The 21,803-nt window shown below is 55.7% G+C and overlaps 1 protein-coding gene across 6 annotated transcripts in view; it reads left to right on the forward strand.

The window, feature by feature from the left end:
* Positions 1–21,803, forward strand: part of NRG2 (neuregulin 2) — a 223,790-nt gene that overhangs the window by 143,945 nt on the left and 58,042 nt on the right. For 4 of the 6 annotated variants that reach the window (XR_010306347.1, XM_064161360.1, XM_064161359.1 and 1 more), the window contains exons 2-4: positions 2,813–2,984; positions 16,089–16,207; positions 20,404–20,469. Coding sequence is in view for 5 of the 6 variants with exons in the window: in XM_064161360.1 (XP_064017430.1) it covers positions 2,813–2,984; positions 16,089–16,207; positions 20,404–20,469 (357 nt within the window). In the remaining variant the exon portion in view is untranslated. The remainder of the gene's footprint in view (positions 1–2,812; positions 2,985–16,088; positions 16,208–20,403; positions 20,470–21,803) is intronic. The other 2 variants (XM_064161364.1, XM_064161363.1) reach the window with 1 other exon arrangement.

Consider the following 21,803-nt stretch of genomic DNA (forward strand, 5'->3'; position numbering starts at 1 on the left):
AGGTCTTGGAAGGTTTTTTTTTACTTAATCTCACCCTCTCCTTCAGTGGTCTTCAGGTGTCTGGGCTTGGCTTTGCTCTTGACCTCATTTTCTGGGGAGGGTGACAGAGCTGACACAACTTTCTCCCAAGCCACGCTGCCTGCTCCACAATTCCCCAGGATGTGAGCCTGGAAATTATGTGAAGCAGATGCAGCACTGCCAAGGTCAGGACCTTGCCAATAAGGCAGATGTGTGCTGCTGGCAGGGTACAGGCTGACCTCAGTCGTCAGGAGCCAGCAGACAAATGCGTTCAAACAGAACAAATATTTGACAGAATCTGTTCTTCTGTTCCCCAAAATGACCTCTGCCTGCCCGCCTGACTCCTTGTGCATGCTGTTCTGGGAAGGGAGCTCTCTTCTCCATTCACTGCATCCCTGCTCTTCTGGGGGACCCTTTCCAGGCAGGGATCAGGGATAGTGGCTTCACACACCCCAGGACCCGGGGGATTTTCCCTGAACTCCTGAAGTCTGGGGCAGGCTGAGCCTAGGTTAGTTGGCCTCTCCCTGTGCCCAAGCAAGGTGCCCTGGGAAGCAGTGCAAACTGTCAGAGTGCAGCCTGAAGCGAGTGTCCTGTGGTGTCCCTGCCCTCTCAGCATGTGAGCAGCCTGCCCCATCCTGGTGCCTGCAGCAGAGGTTTGTAGGCAGCCTGCAGAAGGCTTTGGATGTGCCACAGTGCTGGGCAGCAAGGGCAGCTGCTGGCATTCTGCTGTTGCCCCCGGTGTGCTACATGCTTTTGCATCCCTGGATCCTGGGTTTGGTCCTGTGCCTTGGTGTCAGTGGGGCTGTGCAGCTCAGGCCAGAGAGGGTCTGATGTGTCTGGGGTCAGAGCTGTTGTGTTGCCCATATACCCACTGTCTAGCACCCCTGCTCTGGCAACACAGATGCCTCTGGGTTTGCCTTTCACTCACTGTGAGCTTTGCCCAGCCAGTTCATGCCACCCTGAGCCCACTCCCTCTACAATTCCTGTTCATCTTTGCACTCTTCACTTGAGGACAGCTTAGCTTTTCCTGCTCTCAGATACCAAGCAAAGCAACCCAAGAGACCTGAGGGCTCCCTGCCACAGCAGCTCCTGCCTGGTGGGTGCTGTGCTTTTGGTTTCCTACAGGATCACTTGCACTGAAAGCCATCTTTAAACAAAGGCAACCTAGGGCAGCGTAGCTGGGCATGAGGAATGAGTGGAGGCAACCAAAGGTCTGTGCAATGATTGCTCTGACGAAACCCAGGCAGCTCCTCCTCCTCTGGTGGCTCTTCCATACCAGGAGATCAGAACGCAGCCAGCAGTTAGAGGATGGCCAGAGGAAATGCTTTATCTGGGACACATCTCAGTCAGGTGGAAAACACTGTAAGGAGCCTTCTGGAGGCAAACTCAGCCCCTTGCCTATTTGCTTTTTTAAGGTGGATGGTGAGGACGACAAAGGGAACTAGAAGAGTGCAGAGCTGTCAGCTAAAAGAGAAATGGCAAACCTGCCAAGCATTTCTGGCCAGGTTTAACATAAAGCTTGGCAGAGACTGATGAGAAACATCTCCTTCTGTGCCTGCTGCTCCAGGTGCATGCTAAAACCACCTCTCTGTAACACCAGCACAGCTGGCACACAGGGACAGGCCTCAGAGCGGGCAGGCTGCTGCTGGCCAGCCTCATGCTGTAGGTCCTTGGCCGTTTGACATGTCTTTATGATGTCACTTTTCTAGCTGCAGCCTGACAGTAGCTGTCCCTCTCCTTCCCAGCCTTCACACCTGCAGGGCTTCCCTCTCCTTGGCTGTTAGAATCATAGAATGGTTTAGCTTGAAAGAGACCTCAAAACACATCCAGCTCCAACCGCTCTGCCATAGGCAGGGACACCTCCAACCAGAACAGGTCACTCAAGGCCTCATCCAACCTGATCCTGAACACCTGCCTGGGCAACCTGTGCCAGTGTCTCAGCATCCTCCCTGTCAAGAACTTCTTCCTAACATCCAGTTTCAATCTCCCCTCTGACAGTTTACTTCTGGTTTGGCATCTTTGGGTTGGAAGGGACCTCCAAAGCTCCTCCAGCCCAAACCCCTCTGCAGTCAGCTGCAGCATCCTCCAATAGAGCAGACTGTGCATAGCCACATCAAGCCTCACCTTGAACATCTCCAGGGCTGGGGCCTCAACCCCCTCCTTGGGCAACCTGCTGCAGTGTTCCAGCAGCCTCCTGATGTAGAACATGTTCCTCACATCCGCTCTCAATCTGCTCTGCTCTCATTTCAAACTGTTGCCCTCATCCTGTCCCTGCAGGGCTTTGCAAACAGTCCCTCTGCAGCCTTCTCACAGCCCCTTCAGGTACTGGAAGGCTGCCCTAAGCTCTGCCTGGAGCCTTCTCTCCAGAGAGGGTGGTGAGACACCACAGCAAGGGCAAGGTGCAGAGAGAAGCAATCCCCAAGGACTGTGAGGTCCCTCAGCCCTGGCTCTGGCTGGTGGGACAGACCTGGAGAACACAGCAGACCCCTGTGTGGAGACCCCTGAGTCCTGCCCATGCAAGCAAGGGCAGCACAGGGCAGCTGGGGCTGGGCACAGGGAGCAGAGCAAAGAGCAAGCCAGACACAGAGGTTCCCTCTTTTCCCCACGGGGATGTCTCTGTGCTCCTTCCCCAGCTGTGCACTGGTAGGCCCTGGGGATCTGAGCTGCAGCCATCGCCAGCAGCAGGGACAGGAGTACCTGGGGCTGGGGGGCAGGGGGCTGGGCGGGCACCAGTGGTTTGTGTGCAGCCTCTGGGGGTGGCAGGTGTCAAGGTGCCTGCTTGCTCTTTCTGCAGCTGTCCCTCCCAAACTGAAGAAACTGAAGAGCCCAAACGTCCACGTGGGGGAAAAGATCTCCCTCAAGTGTGAGGCAACTGCTGGGAACCCTCAGCCATCCTACAAGTGGTTTAAAGACGGCAAGGAGCTGAAGAAGAGCAAAGACATCCGGATCAAGTACGGCAATGGGAAGTAAGTACGCTGTGCCCACCCTCCTTGAGTGCCCGGGGGGCTGCCTGCCCAGGAGTGCTGCTGTGCTCCCAGGTGCCTGCTGGGCCATTCCCAGATGCTTCCTCAGGGTGGCAGGGCCTGGGAGAGTGAGCAAGGATCCCGGTGTCCTCAGAGCAGCAGAGGGAGAGGAGCAAGGTGGGCATGGGGTGGGTGCTGGGTTTGTAGATGTGGTTCTCCTTGGCTAACTGTCAGTGAGTGTCTGGGACAGGCGTTCAGTGACCTGGGCAGAGAACTTTTCCCTGCTAGCTGTAGATTGGTTGTAGGCAGCTCAGGCTACCTGGGGTGGATCCTGCTTTGTGCCGAGGGGTTTGAATGCAGAAGCTACCCAACAGCAGCCAACAGCAGCCTACAGCAGCCAACAGCAGCCAACAGCAGCCAACAGCAGCCAACAGCAGCCAACAGCAGGCCTGCATAGATACGGGAGGTATCCTCTGTCCTCCTGAGTCAGACTGAAAAACATTCAGGTGACCTGCAAGGAGATCAGAGCACATCATGGCACTGCCTGATCAGGCCCCATGGTCACAGGCTGGGATCTTGTCTCATGCAAGACCTTGAGATGCTGCACCCAGGGCAAGCTGCAGCATGGCTGCTCCAAGCTCTCCATGCAGAATCACACAGAATGGTTAGGGGTTGGAAGGGACCTGAGGAGATCACACAGTCCAACTCCTCTGCCAGGACAGAGGCATCTTCAGAAGGTCACACAGGAACACATCCAGGTGGGTTTGAACTCTCTCCAGAGATGCAGACTCCAGCACCTCTCTGGGCAGCCTGCTCCAGGGCTCCAGAATCCTTAAACTGCAGAAGTTCCTCCTCATGTCCAGATGGAACTTGTGATGGTCCAGTCTGTGCCCTGTGCCCCTTGCCCTGTCCCTGGGCACTGCTGAACAAAGCCTGGTCCCATCCTGCTGCCAGTCACCCTTTGAGCATTGCTCAGCACTGATGAGATCCCCCCCCAGGCTGCTGTCCCCCAGGCCAAGCAGCCCCAATGCTCTCAGTCTCTGCTCACAGAGCTGTGCCAGCCCCTCCAGCATCTCTGCAGCCCATCCCTGTCCCCCTTGAACTGGGCAGCCCAGAACTGGACACAACAGCCCAAATGTGGCCTCACCAGGGCAGAGCAGAGGGGGAGGAGAACCTCACTTGCCTTGCTGACCACACTCTGCTTGGCGCCCCCAGGATGCCATTGGCAGGACTCTACCCTCTACCTGGTTGAATTTCATTAGATTTCTTTCTGCCCATCTCCCCAGCCTGCCCAGTTTAAAGCAGCAGAACTCTTTGGGGACTGTCAGTGAGCATCATCCTGCTTCATCCAGGCAGTGCAGAAACAGCAGGACAGGAGCAGAGCTCTGCTGAGAATTTCTCACTGGGGCTTGATGTAAATGGATCCATGCTGACAGCCACAGAGAGATTGTGAGCTCTAGGAGAGTGGTTGGACTTGATGATCTCAAAGGCCTCTTCCAAGCTCAGCAGGTCTATAAATCTATGATTTTTCAGGGCCAAATATTTCCATGTGCTGCATCTTGCAATTGCTCTGTAAGAGTGACTGTGTTGCATTTGTAGCTCCCGAGCCAGCCAGCAGCCAAGGCAGCTTGCAGCCTTGGAAACCTGACTGCTCTGCTCTCAGGGGTGACCTCTTTGCTGTCTCAGCTACCTGAAGAGAAGCTGTAGCCAGGTGGGGTTGGGCTCTGCTGCCAGGCAGCCAGGGACAGAAGAAGGGGACACAGCCTCAAGCTGTGCCAGGGCAGGTCTAGGCTGGATGTTAGGAGGAAGTTGTTGTCAGAGAGAGTGATTGGCACTGGAATGGGCTGCCCAGGGAGGTGGTGGAGTCTGTGTGCCTGGAGGTGTTCAAGCCAAGCCTGGCTGGGGCACTTGGTGCCATGGGCTGGGTGCTAGGTTGGGCTGGCTGAGCTTGGAGGTCTCTTCCAACCTGCTTGATTCTATGGTTTTATGATCTGCCGTGTCTGAGTGGGTGAAAAGCAGCTCAGCTCTCCTCAGGATGACCTGGACAGTTTATTAGCTGTTGTTTTTGTTAGAAAACACTACAAAAATCAGTTAGGAAAATCAGTTGGTACTCAAAAAGGTCATTGTCAGTTGCTCTGATTGAGTTTCAGGCCTGTTCAAAGTCACACCCAAAATGGTTGGGCCTCCTTCATAGTAACCACAGGGTTCAGGAGTGGTCAGGGGGAGGCTTGGGCTGGACACAGCAGCAGCCCCAGGGTAACTGCCTCCTGAATCCAGGGGTGCCATCTGCTGAGGAAGGGCTGCCTGAGCCTGCAGGTAGATTTGTGTCTACCTCTTTGCTTTGCTGCCCTCAGTGTTTCTGTGGCCCTGGTCAGCTTCATGGCCTCAGTTTACTGATGGGTTCTGGAGATGAGATGCCCTGGAGGGAAGTCCCCATTACGTGCTGCAACCAGTCATGGGCAGTCTGCCACTCTGCCCCATGTGGGGTGGCAGCTTGTGGGACCCTAAGGTTGGTGGCACTGGGGTCTTGCAGGGGTGTTGGGGAGCTACAGAGCAACCAGCCTCAAAGAAACACCCAGCAAAGGTCTCTGGGCAGGGATGGTGGTGATGGTGAGGAGCACCTCTTGCAGAGTTTCCCTGCAGGGATCATAGTCCTTCCTTGCTTCCTGGCACTCTGTGCCCAGTGTGAGGATGTGACAGGATGGCATCCCACCCACAGCGCTGCAGTGGGGCCGTGCACTCCCTATGCCAGGGACACAAACACCTGAGGCTGATCCTTTCTGCTCAGGATGCTGCTGTCAAGCCAGTATTTTAATTTACCAGTTCCTACAGCAACAGGTTGGCTGCCAGCCTGCCAGGGACAGCCCAACGACATGTGTGTGCTGGAAGTGCTTCCTGCTGGCAACAGGAGCCTGAGGACAAACATTCTGCAGAAAGCAGGATTCTGAGCACTTGTCTCCTCCCACGTCCCTCAGCAGCAAAGGTGTGACCCCAAAGTGTCCCCTGCCCCCACCTCTGCTTCTGCCTCCTGCTGCCATTAAGACATGCCAGGAAGTAGAGAAGTTTCCTGGCTGAGGCTGGGATCTGGCTGTGGAGGCTGGGCTCGAGGATGGTGGAGTTGGGGCAGTGCTGAGACGCTGACCCTTTGTTGACCACTGCCCCTTGCCGAGCAGGCAGCAGTGCAGGAGCCTTCCACACACCGCTCTGGCTGGGTGTGCCCACAGCTGCTCTGGCATCCCCAGCTTTCAGGATCTCCTCCTCACTGTGTTTGCTAGGACCCCGTGCTTGAAAACACCTCGAGGGCACCGGGCTTGTGGGCACTGGACCTGGCTTCTGGTCTTGACTGCATGCAGTTTTGGTCTTGACTGCATGCAGCCACCACTAAAAACTGCCCTGTGTGTGAGAGCTGAGACTCGAGGGAGCCCCCCTGGCTTTGCTTACCTCTACTGAGGTGAGTTTAGCAGGGACACCCAAACCTGGGCATGGGATGTGGGCGTGCATCCTTACTTCCAGTGTGTCAGGGAGGGACTCTGGGAAAGGATGAGCATCCTGAATTGGACACCTCAGAAAGGAAGTTTGTTCATGCATCTGGATCACTTAGAGATAACCCTGGGCTCCAGACAGTTCTCTGCTGTCCAGGTCACCGTGGGGCTTTCAGAGGGCTACAACTAGAGCACTGGTGAGAAGCTTTCACAGAGGGCATGCACAAGGTACAACCCTTCATGCCACTTGGCCAGGTACCCAGGGTCATTTCTTCAAAGCTTTGATCCAAAGAGCTAACAAAAGTGAGCCTGGCCATGACGTGGAGGTCTTGTCCATGGCTTTCCCTTGGCCCTGTGAGTCTGCAGCAGATCTGGGCACAGTCTTCGGACAACATGTAGAGGGTTAGTGTGGGAGACAAGAAGCACTTGGTTGCCCTCTGTGACTTGTTCCTCTGCTGCTCTGTGCCTGGCTTTCCCCACTATGTGTTCAAAAAGCCTTAGGACACCTAACCATAGAGTGTGGCTGAGGCCCTTTCTGGTGTGATCCGTTCTGATCAGACCCCACAGGTCTGCCTGGAGCAGAGGATCTCCTGGAAAGTAAGGGAAGGAGATGCTGTAAGGAGCAGTTAATTGCACCTCAGCTCCTTGGCGTTTCCAGCAGTCACCTTCCCTCCTGTTACTGAAAGCTACCAGCAGATCTTCTGGTGCCAGCAGGCAAAGGAGGTGGGTTTGGTTTGCACCGGGTGTTTGCTGGAGGGAGGGGAAGGATTCTGATTCCTGCTTTCTGAACTGCATGTTCCATTTGTCATTGGCAACAGGCTGGGGCAAGCCTGGCTTGTACAAAGAGGAAACTTCTCTTTAAGGTGCAGGAAACGATCGGCAGGCAGTTCACTTTAAGTAGAAGAGGGTTGGTCCCCCAGGCAGCACTGCAGGCAGCTCTGGATGTACCGTAGGAGAGGCTCTGCCCGGAGCAGCACTGTTCTCCGCTGAGCTGTAGAGGCCCCTGGCCCCTGGAAGCTAAGGCTGGGCTTTGGCTCTGGCTGTCCTGGCAAATGGTCAAAAGCCGGTTGTGGAGAAAGCTAAGGGACTCTCTGCTGGAGGAGGTCTGGAAGACCCACCCCACTTCAGACTGTGCTCAGGGCTCAGCTCTGAGCCCCGTTGGCCTTCAGCTGAGGCCAGGAGCTTGGTAATCTCCTCCTGTGTCTGTCCTTCGGCATCTACTTTGTGAGCTGGGCTCTGCAGTAGGCGCAGTGTTAGACTGGAGAGGGCTGGCAGTTCAGTTTGGGACAGGCTGACCATATGACGCCCCTGGGGAGCCAGTGTCCTACTTTCAGGATCACCAGGAATCCCTATTGTCAGCTCTAAGTGGAGCCAAGGGATACCCTCTGCTCCTTCTTCTGCAGAGTGCTCCCTCGGGCGGTACAGGCTGGGGCAGATTCATCGCTGGGGTCTTCCTTGCAGAGCTCCCTGCCGTAGATGATTCCCCACCCGCAATGAATGGGGCTGTGGTCTTCCCTCTGCAGCTCACTGCTCTGGAATGAAGGCAGCAAATAATCATAATGCCAAAGCAGCAGGGGAAGGAGAGTGCCAATAAAGATAAATGATTTCCTAATGAAGCCTGGAGACAAGGAGGGGCAAAGAGAGCTGCTGAAGCCTTGTGGGAGCCCGAGTGAACCCGAGCAGGCTGTACCACCACTCTGGCAGGGGTCTTCGGGCTGACATTTCTAAACAAAGGCAAAAGCTCATTTGACAATGGATCTCGCAAGAGCAATTCCAGATGCCTTGAAGCTAGGGCTCTGCTCGAGCACCGGTGTTGTTATGATCACCAGGGGAGCTTTTGCCTCGCTAGCTCTCACGATGTCATTATGTCTCCGATAGCTGGGGTTGGATTTTAGCTGCTGAGGGCACTTTGCTGGAGGGGGGTGTGAAGGAGAGCATCTCCTTTGTTTGTCTGTGTGTTGTTCTAAAGGAGATGATGGACATAATCTTGGCCAATGCACCTAGGACTGAACCAGGGAATTTGAGAACTGAAAGGAGAGGCAGTTGGGTCTTGAGCTGGAACAATCCACAGGCTTTGCAGGCTGGGTCTCCTAGTCGGTTCAGCAAATGGGCATCTAATCAAGTCCGACTGAGTTACAGTGGCTAAGAAGCTGGGGTCAGACACTGGGCATCTCCTTCTCCTCCTCCCCTGATACTTTAGAGCCCACTGACTCTGCTTTAAAGGCCTTCTCGCTCCTTCCTCCCACCCTTCTTTGATGTTTAGGTCGTGCCTCTGATTTGTCCAGCATGTCATCTAACATCTGATAACTGCCAAACTGGGACCTCTGTGCCTTCTCCTCAGCAGCACTGAGCCTCCCTTCCCTTCCCACCACAGAATGAGCTGTTGGTTTGGTTGCCGAGAGGTGAGAGCTCTGCATGCTGCCCTAGCTGCACCCCCTCAGGGTGTCTGTCTCTGCACTGAGACTTGTGGGTCCCTGTCCGGCATTTGGTGCTGGGAGGTGTGTTCCTGGGATGTGTCGCAGCCAACAGGGACAGAAGCTGCTCTGAGCTGGCCACAAAGCACTGCTCCACGATCTACATTTTCTCAAAGCCATTCAGACCCTGGCACTGGGGTCAGAGTTTTGTTCGCAGATGGATCCAATGCCTTGAAGTCCAGGTCAAGCAATACCAGGGACCTGCACTGCCTCCAGGTCTGTGCCTCAGCCTTAATCCAGAACTCAGCTTTCACATGTTTCGGGATCCCACACACTGGCAGCTGTGGAACGGCAGCACACAGGGATTGCTTCTCGGCAGAGTGGGCACAGAGCCCACTGCAGGCACTGGCAGACGCTGCCCTGCTGCCCCGCTGCCCTGCTCCTCTTCCCACTGCGGAAGGACTGTGGCAGCTCAGCGCCGGGGCCCAGGCTGGAGGTGAGGCTGCAGGGTGGTTGGTTGCACAACTGCTCTTTGGAGCCTTCTTATCGATCCCTTCCCCTTCTGTTAACGCTGCCAGAGAGGACTGCAGCTGCCACTCTGAGACCAGTGTCAATGTCAGCTCTGCAGAGAGAGGACTGGTGGAGAGCTCTGTAAAAGCAGCCTGCCCCAAGCCTGGGCACAGAGAGACAACAGCACTGCTGAGAGAGAAGGGGCAGACCTGCCTTCCAGGTTAGAACAGCACCTTAACCTCGGGGTACGGGGGTAGGAGACAGCAGGCAGAGGGGGTTAGGGGCTGGCTGGTCCTGTCCTGGGCACCCACAAGGGCATTGCTTGTCTCCCATGCCTGCTTCTCCCACAGTCCTGGTAGGTCAAACACTGAGTGAGGCAGGTGATGATGTGAAGGGAGGAGGAAGGTTTTACCCACTGCAGACAGAATGATGACCAAGCTAAGAAGTTTGAACCTCCCTGTCCTTACCCCTGTTTGCTTGCTTCCCTGGAGGCCATATTTTCCCCTCTTCCATTTGCTGCTTGTAGCTAATCTTGAGCTAGCCAGATCTTGCCCCAGAGTGCCCAGCACCAGCACAGGGCCACTTGTTTGTCTCTAGCATTGCAAGGCTCAGCCTGCTCATGTAGCTCTGGGCTGCTGCTCTGTAACTAAGGGCAGGGAAGAGGCCGTGAAGAGGCTGGGATGGTTTCTGTCTGGCTGTGCAGGGGAAAGAATGCTGCTTCTGCCACTTCTGCTCTAATGGAGAGAGGTGCCTCTGCCACTTCTGCCCTGATGGACAGAGATGCTTCTGCCACTTCTGCCCTGATGGATGGAGGTGCTTTGGCACAGGCATCCTCACTCTGCTTTGCACTGCCTACCTTTGCCCCACTCTGTGCTGGGGAGGCTGAATGTGTCCCCAAGGCCAGGGCTCCAGCACTGGGCTGCCTGGTGCTTACTGAAGCTGGGCAGCATTTCTTGACTGTAAGATGAAGATTTGGATGTTCTGGATCTTCTTGCCAGTCATTAACCTGCTCTCTCAGGGCAAGTGCACCTCTGTGCAGAGTTCCCAGACAGCACAGAGGCACCATTAGATCTTTGGCAGCAGCAGTGCAGGTTGCAGCAGTTGCTGGCCCTTCTGCTTCCTGCCCTAGTGATGTGCAGGCAGAGAGGAGTGGAGTTAATGTGTAACCACAGCAGTGCCTTCCCTGTGTGCTTTGCAGAGAAGGCAGTTGGGAACTTCCTTTTCCTAGGACCTCAGGTGTGCTTACTATGGGGACTGTTCCCCACTGGCAGTGTAGGGGCCACATATGGTGTAGGCTTCAAACTCTGTCCATCGGCTCATGTCCCGACTTTTGTATCACTCACACTTTAGCCACCCTACTTTTAGCAGACTCATCAAGCACTCCAGGAGTGACCCTGCAGCTATTTGCATTCCAGATGATGCAGAAGCAGCAGAACTCACACAGGGAGCACTAAGTCCTCAGGGAAGCATAGGTGTCTTGGAGGTAGCTGGTGGCAGCTCCTCTCCTGCTGGGAGATGAATGGCTTTGCAGGGAGATGGCCTGGGAAGATGCTCCCATTTCCACTTGGCAGTAGGTAGGAGGGGGAAAATGACTCAAGCTTGACCAAAGTGCTGATGGAGGCACAACTCCTGTCATGAGCTCCTCCTTGGTGAGATGAAGTGCCTGCTGCTTTTCTTCTGACTGCAGTGGAGGCCTCTGGGCCCAAGCTCACATTTTGACATCTAACTCTGAGATGTCTAAATTTCAGCAGAGGAGGCCACCCTTCCTGGCCAGAATTTGCCAGGATCTTTGTGTAGGTCCTGGCCAAGGGCCGATCTCCCTGGTGCCCATTGTGGTCTGGAGCCTGGCACTGCAGAGGGTGATTTATTCATCACTCCAAACTGCCCTCCCTTGGCCAGAAAGGTATTTTGAGGGATCTTCTTCTGGCCAGGCTGAAGGTCTCCTTGTGAATTCTATCCCCTAGAGCTTGCAGACAACATATTCCCCACGGGTTGTTCCTCCACTGGCACTGCAGGAGATAATTAGCATGTGGCTAAGTCATATGTGCTGAGGGTCAGGACAGACAATGAGGCAGATTTTCCCCTGGAGTCAAGAGATGTCAGCAGAGCTGCAGTGCAGTGAATGATGGAGCTGTCAAGGACTGTGGCCCTTTCACTGATGGAGCAGCCTGGGGCAGAGCCTGCCTCCAGCAGAAGGGCATCATCTGGCAGCCAGGCACCCTTATGGAAGCACATAGTGGGGCTGGCATCCTGAGAGACACTGCCAAGGGGGCAGTGGGGGGCTTGGCACACATCTCTGTGCACAGCACAATTCCTTGTGCACAGCACAATCCTCACTTGCTACTGCTTGGTATTTCTGTACCAACACACCTAAGCCCTCCAGGGGCTCTGGTAAGACCTCGCCTGCAGTGCTTCATTCAGCTCTGAAGCCCTCACCACAGGAAGGACATGGACCTGATGGAGTGGGTCCAGAGGGTCTATGAGGACAGGCTGATGGAGCTGGGGTTGTTCAGCCTGGAGAAGAGAAGGTTCCAGGGACACCTAGCAGCAACCTTGCAGTACCTGAAGGGGCTACAGGAAGGCTGCAGAGAGACTGTTTGCAAAGGCCTGCAAGGACAGGATGAGGGCAATGGCTGCAAACTAGAGCAGAGCAGATTGAGATTGGCTGTGAGGAACAAGTTCTGCACCAGGAAGCTGCTGCAACACTGCAACAGGTTGCCCAGGGAGGTGGTTGAGACCCCATCCTTGGAGATATTGCAGGTGAGGCTGGACAGGGCTGTGGGAAAGCTGCTGTAGTGGAGGATGTCCCTGATGAGTGCAGGGGGTTGGACTGGAGGAGCTTTGGAGGTTCCTTCCCACCCAAGCCATTCTCTAATTCTAGGAAACCACAGGACATGCCCTTGGGGCAGCAGGAAGAAGAACCAGAAGTTGAAAACCCAATGTCCTAGGTACTGTGGGGATATTTCACTTTGGGGCAGTAAAAGAGAGCAGAGACAGGCTGCTCCTCACTGCCTTCACTGCATGCAGATCAGGCAAGCTTAGCCCCTTCTGCATCCTTCAGCTCAGTCCTTCCAGGGCACAGGCATTTTCCTCATGAATTAAAAGGTGCATGACTAATGCTGAGGAACAAAGTCTCTCTTTGGTTCTTTCAGTGCTCCCTGGAAAAGGGAGACTCTCTTCCCTGTGTCTCTCCTCCACGTGAAAGCTGATTCTCATCTGCACCCTTCATCTCTGTTCCTCACATCCATTACCTGACACTGTTCAGCACAGGCTGTAGACAAGAGTAGCTGCACATTGCCCTGGGGTGTGAAAAGCAAAAAGAGCTCTTGACTTTTTTCAGGGAATCTTCCAGTCCTTAGCCAGAAAGAGAAATAAGCTCTCTTGGCAGTCCAACTCTCCGGCATTAAACCCGAGGGATCCTTGGCGCTGCTGTGCTCTAAGTGCCAGCATCGCTTCTTCTGCTCTCCACTTCCCAGGTGAAAGACCAACAGTCTCTCAGCCTGTTCTTAGAGATGGCTCTGTCAAAGGTGTCCCTGTTCATCAGCCTCTTGTGTCACTAACAGCTGACTGCTTTGGAACTTCAGCCCCTTGCCCTGAAGGAGGTCGCACACACAGCTGACATGCTACTGCGGCACTGCCGTTTGCAGCTGCCCCACCTGCTGTGCTTGGGTGCGACGCAGCAAGTCAGTCCCACAGCTGCAGGTAGCAGGTTTGGTGGTGCTGTCAGCTCCACACGGCAGACAGCCCCGGACTGCCTTCTGCAAGGCAGGGAGGTTGCCTACAGGCCTCTGCGTTCCAGCCGTGCTGCTTTCAACAGGCACTGCCTGCCGCCCCGCTCCGCGCTGCAGCGAGAGCTGCCGCAGCGCTGCTGGCCGAGGGCTGCCCGGAGAGCAAAGGCAGCGTCCTGCCGGTGAGGCTGAGCCAGCGCCGGGGGCCAGGGGCAGGCAGAGAATCACCGAGTGGTCTCTCTTGGAAATGCCCTCTGAGACCATCCAGTCCAACAGCAGACCTGCTCCATCCCCTCAATGTCCTTCTGGGAGTGAGGAGCCCAAAACCAAGCCCAGTACTCAAGGTGTGGCCTCCAGAGTGCCCAGTCCAGGGGCACCATCACTGCTCTTGTACTGCTGCCACAGCCTTGCTGATCCAGGCCAGGCTGCTAGTACCCTTCTTGGCCACCTGGGCACATCCTGGTTCATCTTTAGCTGCTGTCACCCTGCACCCCCAGGGCCTTTTCTGGTGGGCACTTTCCAGCCACTCTGCCCCAAACCTGGAGCATTGCCTGAGGAGTTGTTGGAGTTGCATGCAGCAATACCAGAAGCCCATCTTGTACCTTTGCTGCATGTTTCCACACCTGCCTCTGAGGAGGGAATGGGTGCTACAGCCCAACAGAGCCAAGCCCCTTCACTCATCAAACCTCCTCAACAAGATGCAGAACCAGCTGGCACCAGGCTGCAACAGCCTCTGGAGTCCCTTAAATGCTTTGCTCTTTCTTGGGTGCTGCTCAGCTCCTAAGGCATCACAGCAGTGGTTCTGTAGCCTCACTATCGAAACAGGCTGGGGGATGAGGTGTCAGAAAGCAGTCCTGTAAAAGAGGATTTGGGGGTGCTGGTGGGGGAAAAGCTGTGCAGGAACCACCAATGAGCACTGGCAGCACAGAAGGCCAAGGGCAGCGTGGCTGCATCCAAAGCAGTGTGGGCAGAGATGCAGAGAGGGATCCTGCTCCTCTGCTCCGGTGAGACTTCACCTGCAGGGCTGGGACTCTCAACACAGGAAGGGTATGGAGCTGATGGAGCGGAGCCAAAGGAAGCCACAAAAATGCCCAGGGGGTTGAAGCAGCTCTGCTATGAGGACAGGCTGAGACAGCTGGGGGTGTTCAGCCTGGAAAAGAGAAGGCTTCAAGGAGACCTAATAGTGGCCTGACAGATTTATACTGGATGTGAGGAACAAGCTCTGCAGCATGAGGGTGCTGGAACACTGCAACAGGTTGCCCAGGGGGGTTGTTGAGGCCCATCCCTGGAGATATTCCAGGTGTGGTTGGACAGGGCTGTGGGCAGCCTGCTCTAGTGGAGGATGTCCCTGCGGAGTGCAGAGGGGATTGGAGTGGATGAGCTTTGGAGGTCCCTTTCCACACAAACCATTCTGTGACTGTGATTCCAACATGATGCCCAAGACTGACACAGGTTGCTCTGAGAGTCTGCAGAGAACTCAGAGCATGCAGGAGTCCAGGGAGCTTGGCACCGCTCTGAAGCAGCCTGCTGGCAGAGGCACCTGTGCTGGGGCACCTTGGCAAAAAGAAGTGGCTTTGGGCAGGGCAGTAGGGCAGACCTGGGGCAAGAGGGAGTCCAGAGATCTTTGTATGTTGTCAGCATTCATTTCGAAATTGCTCCGCATGGGGCCTGGACTCCTGCAGCTGAAGGCTTGACCAGATCCTGAAAAACAGGGCAGTGCCTGCATCCTGGGAGCCTGACCCAGCTGTCTCCAAGTGCTTTTAATTTACCAACAGAGCCAGAGGGCTTCTCCTGCTGTGGGCTCACAGCAGAGCAGCATGCCAGGGTGTTCCAAAGATGCCAGCGTGCCTCTGGACGATGAGTTGTGGAGCCCAGAGCAAAGCCCCCTCAGCTGACACACGTAACACTGCAGATGTCTCCAAAGCCAAGGCTTATGTCCCACAAAAAAGGAATTCTGGTTGCCTTTGGTGATACAGGCCACTGGGGGCTCTTGCTACAGCTAGCAGTGCTACCAAGTCTCTAAATAAAGCAACTCTATGACACAGACCTGAGACAAAAGCTTGGGGTTGGAAGCAGAGCTGATCTCCTGACAGGAGTACCCAGAGGAGGGTGTGAGAAGATGGCAAAAATGGAAGGAAATGGAGTAAAATGGAGGGTCTAAGGTGGGAGGCCCTCTGTGGGCTCCTGCGTGGTTTCCAGCCTGTGTTGAAGGCTCCCTGCTAAACCTGGCAGCAAAAGGCGTTGCCTATTAATCAGAGAGACAGCCCTGGCTCAGAGCCAGCAGGAAAGCTGGCCAGCTCCCCCCAGGGAGACCTCAGAGTGGCCTTCCAGCACCTGAAAGGCACCTACAGAAGAGCTGGGCGAGACAAGGGCTGGGAGGACAAGGGACAATGGCTTTGAGCTGGGAGAGGGGAGACTGAGAGTAGAGATAAGGAAGAGATTCTTGAGAGTGAGGGTGGAGAGAGACTGGCACAGGTTGCCCAGGGAGGCTGTGGATCACATTCTGCGGCCAGGCTGGATGAAGTCTTGAGCAACCTGGGCTAGTGGGAGGTGTGCCTGCCCATGGCAGGGATTGGCACTGGATGATCTTGAAGGTCCCTTCCAAGCCAACCCATGGTGTTTTTCTCCAGTGCAGAGTCTGTGTGCCGGGGTCCTGGGATTGCTGCGCTCGACCCCTCGAAAGAGTTTCAGCACAAATGAGAGCAGGAGTCAGACCAACCCACGGCAGGGAGCTGAGGGCAGCGGGTTCAGAGGGAGGTGTTCCTTTAGGAAGTCATGGTGGATGTGACTCCTGGGAATGGTGTCATTTGAATGCTGCCCAGGCCTGAGTGCTGGCCGAGCTGGTGAGGTCAGGCAGCCCATCCCGTGTGGAAGGGGTGAGGAAGCAGGCAGCGCAGCAGGGCCAGGAGTGGTTAGCAATGCAGGAGGGTGGGTAGCAATGGAGTAAGAACTGTCTGCTGTACTTTTCAACAGAAAGATTTCCAGACTGCAGTTCAACAAGGTGAAGCTGGAAGATGCTGGGGAGTACAGCTGTGAAGCGGAGAACGTTTTAGGGAAAGACACCGCAAAAGGCAGCCTGAATGTGAAAAGTGGTAAGTGGAGAAGCCAGCCAATGCCCTGGGCTGCCTGCCCGCCGTCAGAGAGCAGCAGGCTCTGCACTGGCTCTGCCTCGTGTTCTGTTTCATGCTTTTCCAGATACACCAATCCTGGGAGATAAGAAAAAGGCAGCTTAGCATAACTGTGCTTGCTACCTGCCACCGGCCCCGTGGGTGCTTTGCGGCTGGAGCCAGCTCCCAGCCTGTGGATCTGGAGTTCTGAGAGGGGTAGGAGGAAGGAAAGCTGGGGGGGGGGCAGGGGTAAAGCTGGGGAGGCCTTGGGGCTTGCTTTTTTTGTGTAAGAATCTCTGAGAAGCGAAACTGAACCAGAAGAGGAGTAATGGAACCAGAGCCTTGTGGTGAGCGAAGCTGCTTCTGGCTCCCACCCTAGAACTTGTGCTCCACCTCTCGCAGCTGAGCGCATGGAGCCGGAGCTGAGGGGGGCTCATTATCAGCTCACTCATCCTAGTGATAGTGCTTAACGCGATGGTTTGGATGCAGCCTCCAGCTCAGAAGGTCCCTGCGTTGGTTGCCAGGAGCCAGGAGAGTGTGACCAGGGGAGGGGTGACTCTGTGGAAGCTGTTTCCTAAGCTCTTCCACCTGCCATTGACAATAGGCCACTGCGGGAGCCTGGCCCTGGTGCTCCACAGCCCTTTGGCCTGCTCTAGTGCCTCTGCTGTGCTCCCATTGGCATTAGGCAGATGTGGAGGAGGTGGCCTTCTCCTGCTGCTCCCTGTCCTCATTTTCTCTGCTAAGTTCTTGCTCAGCAGTGTTTGCAGTCCTGTGCAGCTGCAGCACCACATACACCCCTCCCCCCACACCGCCTCAGTTGCCCTGCCTGTGCAAACGCAGTGCTGGCAAAGCCTGCAGGAAGGAGCTCACAGCTTTGTGCCTTCTTGCTGAGCACCAGGGAAGTTTAGCCCTGCTGCTCTGCAGGATTCCAATCCCTTCCCAAGAGGAAAGGTGTCCACAGCAACCTGACAGAGGCAGTGCCACTCCTTTTTTGCCTGCCTCACAGCCTGGCAGTCCCATCGCTATGTCAACTGTTCCAGTTTCGACTGCGAGCTGCATGTGCAACCCTCCCTTGCCACATGCAGCATGTATGGGCAGCACATGCCTGGCATCAGAGCCCTGCCTGCCTCCTCTGCTTGCCCTTCCCAGACACTAGCAAACCCCTCTTCAAGAGAGGCAAAGTGTGATTGAGCAGTGCCCACTGCCAAGCTCTGATTCTGCACACTGCTTGTGGTACTAGGAATGTGAGCAGCAGCCCAGGACAGCTTCCAGCTGCCCCTTCCCAGGGGCACTGCTAATGGCAGCACTTGGCAGGGTCTAACTTCCTCTGCAAGAGGTGCTGTGAGTTCTGGTGGCTGCTCTCACTAAGGTCACAAGGGTTATGAGGACACACCCGAGTTGCCTAAAAATGAAGAGAAAGCCCTGGGAAGACCTTTTGGTGGCCTTTCAGTGCCTAAAGGGACCCATCGGGAAGCTGGGGACAGAGTTTGGAGCAGGGTCTGTTGTGAACAGGACAAGGGAGATGGTTTGAACTTAGACATTCAGACTGGAGAGAAGGGAGAAATGTTTGACACTGAGGGCAGGGAGAGCCTGGCCCAGGGTGCCCAGATTGGTGGGAGATGCCCATCTCTGGCAGGTCAGGCTGGACAGAACTCTGAGCAACATGCTCCAGCTGGGAATGTCCTTGCTGACTTCAGGGTCTTGGACTTCATGACCCTTCCTACTCGAATCATTCTATGCTTCAATGAAGTGTGGTGAGACTGGAAAAGCAACCAGAGAGACCCAAAGCTGTGGCCTGTACCTTTGCCTTTAGGCTGCAAGGTGCTGCAGATGCAGGGGCTGCCTGCTGTGCCCTGCTGGGTCAGTGCCTGGATGAACACATTTCTAAGCTGCCTCCCAGGCGTGCCTTGGGCTCGCCACATCCAGCGACACACACAGCTTACTGCTGCTGTTTGCATCTCACCTGTCAGGACAGCTGAGTGCCAGTTGGAGCCCCTTGCAAAGCTGTGATCAGTGCAGATCTTGCAGCTCTGCCACCGCCTTTGTACTTTTTTACTTTCCCCTTGGAGCTCCCCAGAGCCCAGCAGCCTTCAGCTGTGCCCAGGCACTTGCTGTTGTGGGGTCTTCCTTTTTCCTTCCCGCTGGGCTTTCGTGGGACCTGGACAACTTTCTTCACTTCTGCAAGCTCATTTCTGTGATACCTTTCTGTAGAAAACTCCTCAGGGCATCTGCTTGTCCCTGTCTGTGCTGTCTTCTGTCCCTACCTGCCTTCTTCTCCCGGCCCCTTAGCACTGATCCTCCTGTGGCTAAGTCTCAGCAGAGTGCTCTGTGCAGTCCTAGCACTTTCTAACACCTGACCAGAGCAGGTGCCTGAGGTGGCCTCCTCTCAGAGCCTTCCTCTCCTTCCTGGGAGCTCACTCCAGCTGTGTCTGTTACTGTATCTTCTACTGCTTTGTATTCTACTGCTTCACTGCTGCCCTGTCCCTGGGAGCTTGGCACATCTGCCAGTGCCAGGCGGGCTGGCTTCACCGATGCTCTGGGAGCTTCTGCTGGAAGCAGACTTTCTCACCTGATGCTGAGCAGTGTTGTTGGAGGTTCCCTATGCTGCTGTGACACAGGTGCGTGACTCCAGGCCTGGGAAGAAGTCCTGAGCCAACTCTGCATCTTGTGATACAAAGACACAAGGCTTGGCAATGTCTCTGAGTGCCCCTGTAGAGAGGGCACTTGCAAGAGGTGGCCTGAGTGGCTGAGGCTCGAGGGCGAGTAGCCTCCTGCCCGAAGTGCCATTCCCCTCCAGGGCTGCAGAGGCCAGAGATGGAAGCTCCTGAGCGCACCTGAGAAGGACCTCACACAGGAGCCCCTCAGGCCCACAGCTGTCTAAGATTCAGTCTCTGCCTGTAACATTTCCTCAGCCTGCTGCAGCGTTGCTGCTGCCAAGGACTCCTTGCTCTGCTCCACCACCACCCCTTGGTTGATAGCAGTCTCAGAGGAGCACCCTCGCAGCCCTGCAGCTCTACTGCAGATCACTGAGAGCATTGCTTGAGGAGAGATTTCCTTTGGAAGGGAAGTGCCTGCCCTGCAGCCTGCCTTGTCCCTTCCAAGATGCCCCTCAGCCCGAGCCCAGCACCTCCTCTCTGCTCTGCCCTGCTGGCAGCTGCACAGACGCCTGGCTCTGGCAGAAAAGCTTTGCTGTGGAGAGCCCTGGGAGGGTGTCAGCTGCTGGGGAAATGCTTCTGGGCTCTGCCAAAACAGGTTGTGCCTTGGTGCTATTTTCAGGCTGCTCTTCCTTTGAGGTGAATCAGCTGCTTTCTTCTGTCCCATTTCCCACTTTGTTGGCATCACCTGGGCATGAGGGTACAGCTGAGATGTGACTGTTTCAGACTCTGTCTTTTCCTCTGAACATTTCTAGACACCTCCTTAGCTGCTACCCCCTCCCCTTTGCTAAACACTGTAGGAAAATCAAGCTTCTATAAGAAATTCTTTCTGCTTCCACCTTTCCATGGTGGGCTCAGCTCTGGCTCTCCCAAGGGGCTGAAGGCACAGTGTGGCTCTTGGGGCTTTCTCCCTTGTGTATCAAGAGGCTGGTGAGGGGCTCTGAGCCAGGGGCTGCTGCTTCCAGCAAGCTCGAGCAGGGCTGGTGACTGTGGACATTGGACTGTCTCAGAATCCTGTTTATAAAGAGGAGATTGCTACGGGTGCTTGGCTCCCACACTGCCTTGGGCCATGGCCTTCATCTGCTTCATCTTCCCCCACCTCTTGTAGGAGCTGCACAGCCTTGTGGGGTTCAGGCTCTTCAGGTGCTCTTCCCTTGCCTCAGGCTCCACTCTTTTCTCACTCTCGTGTTCTGTGATCCTGGTTTTGCAGTCTTGTGGCTGTCAGGGCTAGGAAAACCTGCCCCAGTTTTGCTCCTCACCTGCCCAGTGCATCCTGAGCCCTTGCTGCCCCTTCAGCACCACAGTTCCTAACAGCACAGGACCCTTTGCAGCGAGGGCCTGCTTCCCTGCAGGCAGACTCAGTGCCCTGACTCAGCTGCCCAGTCACCCACATGAGCTCTGTCCCAGCACCAACAGACTGAGGGGCAGCCCAGCCTGCAGCATCCAGCAGCACCTGCCCTTCTGCCTGCAGCAGCTCAGCTCACAAGAGCCGTTTTGTTCATTACTCTCTTACCTTAATTTCCCCAGGAACAACGAAAGCTCCACAAGTCTTTCCAGCCTCAGAAACTAAAATAGTTATTATGGAAGAAGAGTGTAAGTACCCACCCCTGCTCCTCCCCTTATTTGTTTTGGTTTTGTTCTTGTGGTTGTGTTGGGGTTTTTTTAAGAGACATTTTCATAAATGCTTCCCTGCTTCCACGAGCAACCTTTAAGAGCTGCTTCTCTTGGATGACTTCCAAAGCCACCAATTCCCTACATCTGCCCCAAAATCATGCATGGTGTTGCTGATGTCTGGCTTACAGAGGGAGGATTGTCTGTATCAGTGATCTGGGTGAGGGCACTGAGGGCACACTCAGCAAGTCTGCAGATGACACCCAGCTGGGTGGCTGTGTCCATCTGCCAGAGGGCAGGCAGGGTTTACAGTGGGCTCTGGACAGGTGAGAGCCATGGGCCAGGGCTCACTGGATGAGGTTCAAGAAGGCCAAGGGCCAGAGCCTGCTCCTGGGTCACAGCAACCCCATGGGGAGATACAGACCTGGGGATGTGTGGCTGCAAAGCTGCAGCTCAGAGAGGGACCTGGGGGTGCTGGTTGGCAGTCACTGAGCATGAGCCAGCAGTGCCCAGCTGGCCAAGAAAGCCACTGGCATCCTGGCTTGGGTCAGGAGCAGGGTGGGCAGCAGGGACAGGAGGGGATCATCTCCTCCTCATCCTCAGCACCAGGGAGGCCACAGCTCGAGTGCTGTGCTCAGCTCTGGGTCCCTCACTGCACCAAGGAGCTGAGGCTGCCCCCTCCTCACCCCAACCTCCCTGCAGGCAGCTGCAGAGAGCAGTGAGCTCTGCCCTCAGCCTCCTCTTCTGCAGCCTGCACACCCCCAGCTCCCTCAGCCCCTCCTCACCCCCAGCTGCTCCAGGCCCTTCTCCAGCCTCGCTGCCCTGCTCTGGACAGGCTGCAGCCCCTCAGTGTCCTTCCTGCAGTGAGGGGCCCAGAGCTGAGCACAGCACTCGAGCTGTGGCCTCCCTGGTGCTGAGGATGAGGAGGAGATGATCCCCTCCTGTCCCTGCTGCCCACTCTGCTCCTGACCCAAGCCAGGATGCCAGTGGCTTTCTTGGCCAGCTGGGCACTGCTGGCTCATGCTCAGTGACTGCCAACCAGCACCCCCAGGTCCCTCTCTGAGCTGCAGCTTTCCAGCCACACATCCCCAGGTCTGTATCTCCCCCTGGGGTTGCTGTGACCCAGGGACAGGCTCTGGCCTTTGGCCTTGCTGGACTTCATCCAATGAGCCCTGGCCCATGGCTCTCACCTGCCCAGGTCCCACAGGAGAGCTGCATGGTGCCGCATGCTTGGACACAGTCCCATGGCCTCACACCTTCCTCTGAGTAGTTACTTTGCTTGAACATTGTCAGCCTGGAGCAGCCCTGGAGCTGCT

This window comes from Pogoniulus pusillus, chromosome 22, assembly GCF_015220805.1.
Source record: "Pogoniulus pusillus isolate bPogPus1 chromosome 22, bPogPus1.pri, whole genome shotgun sequence".
NCBI lineage: Eukaryota > Metazoa > Chordata > Aves > Piciformes > Lybiidae > Pogoniulus > Pogoniulus pusillus.